General features: G+C 37.2%; 1 protein-coding gene across 4 annotated transcripts in view; it reads right to left on the reverse strand.

The window, feature by feature from the left end:
• Positions 1 to 3,835: 3,835 nt before the first annotated feature.
• The window catches only part of LOC107664407 (calcium-binding mitochondrial carrier protein SCaMC-2-B), an 18,333-nt gene continuing 10,929 nt past the window's right edge, over positions 3,836 to 11,239 (reverse strand). For 2 of the 4 annotated variants that reach the window (XM_016454961.1, XM_016454964.1), the window contains exons 3-10: positions 10,131 to 10,218; positions 8,763 to 8,874; positions 7,816 to 7,974; positions 6,922 to 7,074; positions 6,554 to 6,661; positions 6,096 to 6,263; positions 4,556 to 4,706; positions 3,836 to 4,435 (exon numbers count right to left, since the gene is read on the reverse strand). In XM_016454961.1, coding sequence (XP_016310447.1) covers positions 4,251 to 4,435; positions 4,556 to 4,706; positions 6,096 to 6,263; positions 6,554 to 6,661; positions 6,922 to 7,074; positions 7,816 to 7,974; positions 8,763 to 8,874; positions 10,131 to 10,218 — 1,124 coding nt within the window. In that variant the 3' untranslated portion in view covers positions 3,836 to 4,250. Of the gene's footprint in view, positions 4,439 to 4,555; positions 4,707 to 6,095; positions 6,264 to 6,553; positions 6,662 to 6,921; positions 7,075 to 7,815; positions 7,975 to 8,762; positions 8,875 to 10,130; positions 10,219 to 11,239 lie in introns of all 4 variants that reach the window. The other 2 variants (XM_016454960.1, XM_016454963.1) reach the window with 1 other exon arrangement.

Here is an 11,239-nt window from a genome sequence, read left to right on the forward strand (position 1 = left end):
GCACTGGATAGCTGGCCAATCAGAGCACACCTCGCTTTTCAGACCGATGAGCTTTGCAAAAATCGACGCGTTTCAGAAAGGTGGGGCATAGAGGAGAAACAATAATGTACAGTATGTGGAAAATAATGTGTTTTTTGAACCTTAAACCACAAACACATTTCATTACACCAAATACACAACATAATGTTTTTTGTAGCAATGTCATATGACCCCTTTAATAAATTATTACTACATAAAAAATAAACTTTAAGTGGCTTTAAATGGCTTTGCGTATTTCTTTGTGTGTGTGTGCATATATATTGAATTTTTAGTCATAAATACCAATTATTTGAACATGTAATCAGTCATTTCTTTAAAATAAACACTTTCTTGAAGGGAAAACAAAGGAATTCGTTGACATTTTTAAACATGCTTTTTAAGACACATGAGATTTTGGTAACAGAACTGAGAAAAATGCATCTACAAAAAAAAACAAAAAAAAAAACGTACAATTATGTGAGACTGACAAATACATATTTTGAATAGTTAAATATTTGTGACCTGGGATAGATTAAAAATAAATAAATAAATAAAAAACTACACAAACTACAGACCCAACTTCCATGAACATAATCAAGAATAACTTTATTTAACAGTTATTTTACAAACATAAATATTTTCGCTCTACATTCAATTTCTGCATTTTAGAGGACATCGTTTTTATTTCCTTTTTTTGTCCAGTAAACATGGATTTGCATTGATTTGCACATCTCGGCATCAACTAAAACTTCGCAGATGTGTCATCGCATCTAGATATGTTTTGCAGTACAAATATTTGGATATTTTATTAGCGTGTATGTTTATGATACTCGGGTGACCCCAGCAACAGTACATTTTGATATACATGTAGCGAACGTGGTGCATTTACACTCACTAACTACCAGCTGAACAGTAAGGCAATAGATTACAGGCAGTCTCAAAGGGCGGCATTCCTTGATTGTGCTGAACGCCACAAACACATACAAATCTAAAGCCTTTAGTCTCAGGACAACCACACAAATGGGTCGAGCTCACAAGTCCAGAGGAGTCCAAAGATTTCTCCTGTGAGAAACAGTGAAAAAAGGTGCAAAATGCAAAACAAACAAAACACAAACTGCATCCATTATGAGACACGCAATACAGCTTTTAAAGCCATGTAAAGACTCTACAGTGCAATTTGTGCATTTTCAGACAAGAGACACATACATGCATTACAAAGACTGAATTGATTCAAAGGGAATTGGGCCACAGCTGAGTTCCATTCAACCACCATTGGGACACAGAAGGGTATTTGCTGTTTTTCACTGATCCAAGTAATTTTTCTTCCGATAAAGAGGCTTGAGAAAGGCAAACTGATCCTAGGCCTGCACAAATTCTCAATACAACTTATAAACATGCAGATATCTATTCCAGATCTCAATGGAGAAGAGTCTCAGGAGTCTCATCTGCAGAGGAGTATCTAAGACCTTTGATTTCTCCCTGAGAATCAAATCATTAGAAAAATATTTCTGTCTGACATTTATGCCATCTCCCTACGCTTCCCCCAAGTAGTCTAAAAGCAGCGTTATTTTATTTATAAATAAGGCAACTATATTAACACTATGGTCTTGTAGAGTTACAAAGGGCAACAACCCATTGAACTGGTGGGTTTTAGGACTTCACATGGAAATAGCTGTAAGTGCAACTTATTTTTTCCTTGTCGGTCAAAATGCACATCAGGGTGCCAATCCTGCAATGTCATTTGCAAATAAACAAGATACTTGCCTACTGCTGCAGAGTAGAGTCAACTACATTTTTTTTCAAAAGAGATCCTAACCTATACTGTACCTCTTTAGTGTTTCCTTTTCAAAACCTGAACCTTTTTGACCCCAACCTGATACAAACAAACATAAATGCTGAAAAATAATATTTACTTAAATCACAACCACTACAATCACTGAATACTATCATTCCACTGTAAATCCTCCTACAAATTAAAGTCTGCTTTAATTTTATTAAAATAAAGTGCTTAGATATGTTCCTCGACTACAGAGTTTAAATAAGAGTTATGTTTGAAATCCTTGCAAACTAATACTGGTGAGAAACTGTATTTACACTGCAGTCATGCAGATCATTTATGAGTGAATGAACAAGTATTGTTTGAATGTAAAAACAAATCAATTTGTAGCATTGCTTTCTCCAACTTAAAGGGTTAGTTCAACCAAAAATGAAAATTAGCCTGTGTTTTACTCACCCTCGAAGCATCCTAGGTGTATATGACTTTCTTCTTTCAGACGAATCCAGTCGGAGTTATATTAAAAATTGTCCTGGCTATTCCAAGATCTATCATTGCAGTCAGCGGGTGTTGCAGTTGAACAGTCCACAAGTCGTCAAATAAAGCGCACGCATTCATAATAAAACGTGCTTCACACGGCTCCAGGGGGTGAATAAAGGCCTTCTGTAGTGAATCCATGCGTTTTTGTAAGAAAAATATCCATATTTCAAACGTAATAAACACTTTTATATCACTTCCGTTATCTTTCATACGCGGAAGGCGTATGACGTATGCGCAGCGCGTGCTCCTCTGAGATATGCTAATCTCGCGAGTTTGTTTATAGGAGCAAAGGAAGCAGTTTCCTTACTTTAGCAAAGGAAAACCAGTCTCCTCTTGGCTTATATCGAAATCCTCCGACATTTCTCTTTGCAAATCCTCGGTTTGTGCTTCTAATTCGTGACCGGCATTTTTATTTTGTTGTCTCTCCGCATTCGTCACTAATCACGCAACGCCGACGTACTACGTCATCCGCCGGCACGGCTTCCAAGTATGACAGTAGGCGGAAGTGATATAAAAGTGTTTATTATGTTTGAAATATGGATATTTGTCTTACAAAAACGCATGGATTCACTACAGAAGGCCTTTATTCACCCCCTGGAGCCGTGTGAAGCATGTTTTATTATGAATGCATGCACTTTATTTGACGACTTGTGGATTGTTCAACTGCAACACCCGCTGACTGAAATGATAGATCTTGGAATAGCCAGGACAATTTTTAATATAACTCCGACTGGATTCGTCTGAAAGAAGAAAGTCATATACACCTAGGATGTTTCGAAGGTGAGTAAAACACAAGCCAATTTTCATTTTTGCGTTAATTAACCCTTTAAGAGCGGACAGTGTCTGTCTAGACACAGATTCTACCCACTACATTTAAGCTGGAGCTGAATTCTCAAAACCCAGGTCATTTTACACTTGATCCACATGTGGATTTCTTCTCAAACTGACCCAAAGTGTTAAAACACTTTTTTTTTTTTTTTTTTACATAACGCTGGATTAGCTGCCAGTCACCATGGGGAGTGTGTGCACATATATAGTGTTCTCAATTTTTAATAGCAACCTTCAATCAAAAATAAATAAATAAACAACATTAAAAAAATAATAATAATTTAACAATGAAAAGCCCTCAACAATATTACTGGGACCATTTGATGAGCAAGACATATATTTCAAATATTTCCCTTATTATACTATCCTTTTCAAGATGTGAAAACTGGCATGTCAATTAATGTAATAGTACAAGGGAGTAAAGTAAATTAGTAAAAAAGTAGTAAATTATGTGAGCAAAATGCAAGTATATGGGTGATCTTATAACAAGTTTTGGCTGATGATGAGAGTCTGGCTCTGTCAGCTCTTTATTACTGAATACTGCCATCCAGTGGAACGAGGATTCAGTGATCTGAAGGGACTACACCAGGATTATTAGCATGGTATCTACCAAAGATTTTAGCGCATTAAATTCCAGTCGTGCACTTTAAATGATAATTAATGGATGCTGTGTCCTTTCCATAAAGCAGTTTATTAAAATATCTTTCATATTCTTGGTCCCTACTATAATATAGCAAACACAACCCCGTGACCTCAGGAGTGGAATAAGGGAGTGTCTGGATCCAATACAGATGCCATTTTGAGATGCTCACATTTTACTTACAGCTAGGATTGTATTTTATGCAGAGGTATCGATCTGAAAGTTTTTCTATGCATGTCCCTGGTCTCTTCCATTCACTGAATAAAGCCAAACCACTTTGACGCAAAGATTTCCTCTTCACCTCATGCAAGCTCTTTCTTGGCCAACAGTTGCTACAGTTCTCTTCGAGTGCAAACTGGCCCTCTTGGACGATCTCATTCAGTAGTTCAAGATAAAAGTTGAGAGGAAAAACAAAAGTCATTTAGGATTTTAACAGTCTTCAGATTCCCCTTACCGGGACTGAACGCCAAGGGTGATCTTTAGGTTCTCATACACCACGTAGCTGATGCTAACAGCAGGAATGACCTTCATAAAGTTGGGTGCCAAGCCTCTATAGAGTCCAATAGCGCCCTCTGTCCTCACAATGTGTCTGAAGAGACCAGTCATGGTCATCTGAGGGCTGCCTTCCTGAGAAGCTGCTAACCAATGGAGAGCAAGAACAAAATGCAAAAAATCAATTGGACTCTGATAGATAAACAATAATAGTTTTCTTAGTGAAGCCTTCTAATTATGTATTTGAGACTTTAAAGACTTACCTTGAGCCTGCATTCGTGTCCTCACTAAGGCTAATGGGTAGCTTGCTAACTGTCCACAAGTACTAGACATTGTACCACAGGCTAGCAGCACAAACACACCCGGATCAGCACTGTCTGTAGCAAACCTCTGAAGCCACCAGTTTTTTAATGTCTACACATGAAAATAAGAGAGACATGGGAGTTACATTATAGTCACTATAATATAATATAAACTAATAAAGCAATAAGCCCCAAGAAGCCGTGGTTTACAGTGAATTTATAACAGGGCGTTGTTATTAGCCCCCTTATTAAAACCCCCTTAGCTGTTATAAATTCACTGTAAACCACAGCTTCACGGAGCTTATTGCTTTTATAAAACGGTTATTCCATATATGTAGTTAGGTTTCACAAAATAAAACCGATCAAATAAAGTGTAATGATATTAATAAAAACAGTATTCTTCCACCAAACAATGTAGTTCCTCAGAATCAGTTGTGGTTGCAACAAAGTGGTTGCCAAGCAAAAGACAAACGTAAACAAAGGTGTATGTTTGTAGAGTAATTTTACAACAGCTTCGAACGTGGCTCAGCCAATCAGAATCAAGGACCGGAACAATCCGTAATATAATATAATATAATATAATATAATTAGGGCTGGGTATCGATTCAGATGTTCCAATTCGATTCGATTTTCAAGCTCTCAATTCGATTCAATTTCGATTCGATTTTTTATTTCAATTCTCGATTCGATTTGACTATATGAATGAATATAGATTTAATACAAATCTTATATTTATAAAAAATGAACAGTGAACATAAGATTACAAATGGTTAATTAATAGGAAATTAAGAGCCACAAACCTGTATATTAAACACTTTTTATTTTAGGTACACTTGGGTACAAAAAAAACAAAACCCAACTCTATATTTCAAATGCATACAATGAATAGACAGAATTTTGAAGCAAGATGAAAAACTGATGCTGAAAATTGGACAAGTCAGAACAGTCGCATGCCTTGATCAAACAGGATCAGGTTATCAACAGACTTTCATAATAATAAAAAACTGCATTAACGCGCGATAAAATATTTGTCGGCGTTAATCAATTAATGCGTTAACGCGACAATAACGAGTTAACTTGCCCAGCCCTAAATATAATATAATATAATATAATATAATATATGAATTAATCATAAAATACATAAAACATTCAGGAGGTAGAAAACTGAAACAAAAATTAAATAAATAAAAAAGCATGTAGCACAGTGTTATTTTTGTATTATTTATAGACCATTATAGTATTTACTGATATTTTGAATGAGCTTTTTTAGATTTTCAGTTTTAATTTGAGTAATTTTGTTGTGCTTTTGTCGATTATTATTAGTTTTTGTTTTTATTTCTATTCTGCTTTAATTTATTTTTATTTCAGTTTTTGTTTAATTAATTATAGTAATAACTAAATTAATTTTTAGCTTAACTGAAAATTATTTTATTTCGGTTGGTTGCCACTGATGTAGCCTGACAAATATATAGTCCTATTGTTTTACTGTGTAAAAACTTACCTCATAAACAGCCAGGTCTATTCCAGCATAAGGGATGATTCCCAACACGTTGGGAATATAACCTTTATAGAAGGCTGTCAGTCCCTCCTTCTTAAATATATGTTTAGCGCAGTCCATGATACCAGAGTACTGACCCGTCCTTCCCAGGGCAAGACGAGTTTTTAAAACCTTAAACACACAAAAAGCCTTGTTTAAGCTCCAAGAGATCTTTGTTTGGTGTAGAAAGCCATCATTAGCTTGATTAAGTTTCAGTTTATGAGATGGCAGTTAGTAATTAAAAACTATGGAAACATAATTTTTTTAAATTGTACATTACAGAACATGATACAAAGAATGCATGGGAGGTCTAGTCATGGCTTATGATTAATAATTATTGTTGAAATGACAGAAACAGAAAGCTTTTGTTTTCTCAAAGCAGTGCTCAAACGTTATTCTTAAATGATGGTTTACGTTCTTACCTCCATGGGGTAGATGCTGCTCTGAGCAATAGCTCCTGCTAGAGACCCAGCAACCAGCCTCTCCAGGATCCCCAGCGTCTCCTGATTACTGCCAATCAGCCGCTTAATCTGAAGGACAGGGCAAATGAGCTTTAGAGGTCACAGATAAAATAGCAAAGAGAAAAAAAATGTTCATTGAAAAAAAGATTTGATCACATAAAAAAGATCATCAAAGCAGCAAAAAAAAGTAACTGTTTATTTAACAGTTATTTAAACATTGTGGGTAAATATATTAACATTGTATCATTTTAAATATCCAGGATTTTATAAGTTATCCAATTTTGTAAGGTCTGTCCAATAATTGCCAAAATATTACAACAACAAGCTACCTGCTCATACGCCATGAACTTGATAGCAGACTCAGGTGCAATCTTTAAAACATTGATACCGTTCCCTCGCCACAGCGACCGAAGTCCACCCTCACGGATCATTTGTGCGAATCCTCCGGCGATACCCATGGTGTTGCTGCGTGATGCATGAACCTGCCAACACCATTCCTCAGTTTACTTGCAAATTGTTTCATTTAAGCATTGTAACACAAGTTTACTTCAGGTAAGGTAAGCTTTAAGGTTAGCTAAACTTCAATGTCCTTTATAGTCTTATGAATTCATACACTAAAGATGTAGAACTTTAAAATCCACCAAACCAAACTGAAACTAGCCTCACTAAGGCATTTTGTAATGTGCATGGTCATCCACCGAGGCACTCAACCAAAGAACAGAACATCATGTCCTATAGTGACTCTACAGTACACCTACTACAGTAGCACTGTGTCCTTCATAAACAGCACACTTGTGACATGGGATCTCACTAACACTTCAGTTCATGTACAGAGTACCACGCCAACTATGGTTTCAACCTATAGGATGTTAGCTCACCAGCCTAGATGACCTATGGATCATGGTTCTCATTAAACCAATGCTATGCACATTATATACAATAAAGGGACAGTAAAGACATTTATAATGTTACAAAAAATATTCGATTTAAAATAAATGCTATTCTTTTGAACTTTCTATTCAGCATAGAATCCCAAAAAAATGTTGATAATAATAAGAAATGTTTCTTGAGCACCAAATCACCATATTAAAATTATTTCGGAAGGATCATGTGACAGTAATGGCTGTGGAAAATTCAACGTTGCCATCATGGGAATAAATCACATTTTAAAATATATTAAACTAGAAGAAAGTTATTTTAAATTGTGTCAGTGGGTCTCATACCTGCATGAGAACCTTAAGGCGGTCCAGGGGTGCGGTGCAGGTACGGGACACAACACCTGCTCCACCTCCTGCTACCAGGTGTCGCCACCACATCCCTGTTTTCTTTTCCTCTGCCGTAAACTCATCAGGGACCATCAAACTTTCCCCTACATCAAATATCTGTACAGAGGAAATGACATCATGTGGATTGAGATTACATGCACAAGAGAACATAATGAATGGACAATCAACCCGTCAGACGATCCATCATTAGTACTAGAAAAATTCTTGCGTTTCTGAGCTGCTGTAAACTGACAGAATCTCAAGAGATTACATAAAAAATGCATATGAAAAGAGGCATCTGTCTTGCACTTTTTTTGTGGATATTTATAAATTTAGCTCAGTCCTTTTTATATCATCCAGTTTTAATATGACACTCAATTGATCTTCATTGGTTCTGGGTGGCTATATTTAATTTTCTTTTATCATCAAAATATTAATTATGATAATAACATAACAAAAGAAATCCAGAAATATCAGGCTTTCATTTTTCAAATCAAATTACCCTTCTGTAATATACGTGTAAACAATTATCGAGTTATCTGTTCACCTCGGTGCAATGTTAATCCACGCATCTACCTCTCCCGGGTCAGTGACGTCAGAACACTGTTGATCTGTTTAACAGGATCAGACTGGATCACAGTGACCCCATTTGTCCCATTCAGGAGTATTTAAAGTGTGAGGAAACAAATTTAACTTAGTAGGGCTTAGTAGGACTGAATGACTAAGGTGGCAGCCCATCACCGGTGTGTGGTGAATGTCAGTGATGCAAGTATAGGCAATTTACACAGAATAAAGAGACAATAAAAAGCACCATAACCTCCTAAAAGGAGCAATGAGAGACAGCTGGTGCTAAAACAAAGCTGGAAACTTTGAACTGTAATGCACATGGCCTGGTTTGCTTTTACCGTTGAATGTTTCCAGTAGAGGATGATTTCAGGAATGTTGTCAGCAGGATGAAGCAGGTGGTAATCTCTCCATTCATTCCAGTCAATCGTCATCGTACCGTTTTTATCCATACTGTTAAAATAAAAAGACAAAAAGAGACCAAAACGAAATAATATGTCAGGAACCTCTTTGGCTCTGGGTAGCAGCCTCTTCTTTGAAAAAAGACCAGCTTAGTTTATTTTTTAAATGTAAGCACCTAGATAAGAAACTGCTTAGACTTGCTAAACTTAATGCGAAAATTAATGATGTATGGTCAAGCAGCTAGAAAGTAATAATTATTCACATGCAAAAATGTCCCTGGTTTCAGCGTTTCAGATCTATTCTGACCTTCACATTTAGAATTCTTCTTTATTAATTTTAAGAAAGCTTTCTTCTGTTAAGAGTTTTGTAGTATTTGTCAAAAAATCTTAAAATATATGCATCATTAGCAAGCTTATGGGGGAAGTTGTGGCCTAATGGTTAGAGATATAAAAAGGACTGCGAGTTCGAGTCTCAGGTCCGGCAGGTATTGTAGGTGGGGGGAGTGAATGTACAGCGCTCTCTTCCACCTTCAATACCATGACTGAGGTGCCCTTGAGCAAGGCACCGAACCCTCAACTGCTACCCGGGCGCCGCAGCATAAATGGCTGCCCACTGCTCCGGGTGTGTGTTCACTGCTGTGTGTGTGCACTTAGGATGGGTTCAATGCAGAGCACTAATTCCTAGTATGGGTAACCATACTTGGCCACATCACGTCACGTTCACTTTCACTTTCATATTTCCAAAGCATCACCCACATGAGTCAAAATAGCTTCTGAGAGAGAGAGAAAAAAATTACCTCAAAAATGCAAAATGAAAACAGCGCAGATGAAATGAAAATACAGAGCAAGGCAAACATGCAGGGAGAAGACCACTACTTACTACATTATAGGGGCACATATATGACCCCTCCTTATTCTGATAAGATGAGCAGAGAGAGAGAGTGGGGGTGGGATCACAAGAAGGAGACAGTGATAAAGAAACAGAGACAGAAAGCGCACGACCAAACACACATACAAACAGACAGAAAATAAAAAAGAACTTTATTATTGTATGTGCTGTGATTAATTTGTACATGGGATTCTGGTTTCTTTTAGGAGCTCGAAAATCTCTTTGATATTGACTGGTCAAAGAAACACGCTGAAAAATAAGAACCAGGAGACGTGTTGTATAACACATGCTGTTTTGAGGTGAGGGTTCCCAGTCAGATCAACACTATACAGATCAGTCAGGTCTGAATTATTAGCTGAAAAAAAAAGACTAAAGAGAATGAAGGGGGTTAAAACAAATAAAACAATAAAACAAATTACCTCTTGAGGATCTTTTCAGCCTGTTCCTCAGATATATGAACCCCAAGGTCTCTTAGTGACTGCATGATCTCCTGTGAATCTATGCGACCTGCAGATTTAAAAGGAAACATGATTTTAACATCTAAACCAGCGCTTCTCAACCAGGGAGCCTCAGCAAACTTCCAAGGTGGCCTTGATATGACTCTAAGTGATTCAAAATAAGACATAATCAGCATTAAATTAAGGTAAAATAAGTATTAAAACAAGGCAAAACAACAACAAAAATCAAGATATTTATTATTTTAATTCATCCCTCAACAAGGATTCCTACAGTCTTGAAAAACTTGGATATATCTGATAGCCTAATTTAAAAAAATGTGATTTCTAAAAATGGAAAAAACATGTAAATTAAAGGGGTCATATGATGCGATTTCAATTTTTCCTTTCTCTTTGGAGTGTTACAAGCTCTTAGTGCATAAAGAAGATCTGTAAAGTCTCAAATCCAAAGAGATATTCTTTATAAAAGTTAAGAGTCAACCACGCCTACCTAAAACGCCTCGTTCCAACACGCCCCCACATACCTACATCACGATGTGGGCAGATTTGCATAACGCCGCCCAAATGTTCACACAAAGAAAGAAGGCGTAACTTTTATTCTCGCTGTAGTATTGTTGCTGCCGCCATGTAGTGAAGGTGCTGTGTGTTTTGTTGTGAAAGTAAAACTACTTTGTTTGGCCTTACAAAAGAGGACGATATCCGCTTCGTCATGCCTAGAGCTGATCCGTGCTGGTCGCTGAGGAAATACATCAACTTCGCGCTGTGGATCGCCTGATCGGCTTTCACCATGGACGAAGTGGAGTCCAGCCCGGGGTCGTCACATGTGGTTGCCGCAAGCCCGCCGGACGCTCCTTCGTCGAATCCGCCGGCCGCACCGTTCTCAAGCCCACCGCCTGTTCCTCACTCAAGCCCTCCGGCCGTTCCTTAAGCCTGCCGTGTGTGACGCTGTGTTTCATTGTGAAAGCGAAACTACTTTGTTTGGCCTTCCAAAAGAGGACACTATTCAATTCAATTCAATTCAAGTTTATTTGTATAGCGCTTTTCACGATACAAATCATTGCAAAGCAACTTTA

The sequence above is a fragment of the Sinocyclocheilus anshuiensis genome, unplaced genomic scaffold (assembly GCF_001515605.1).
Source record: "Sinocyclocheilus anshuiensis isolate Anshui unplaced genomic scaffold, SAMN03320099.WGS_v1.1 scaffold351, whole genome shotgun sequence".
Classification (NCBI taxonomy): Eukaryota; Metazoa; Chordata; class Actinopteri; order Cypriniformes; family Cyprinidae; genus Sinocyclocheilus; species Sinocyclocheilus anshuiensis.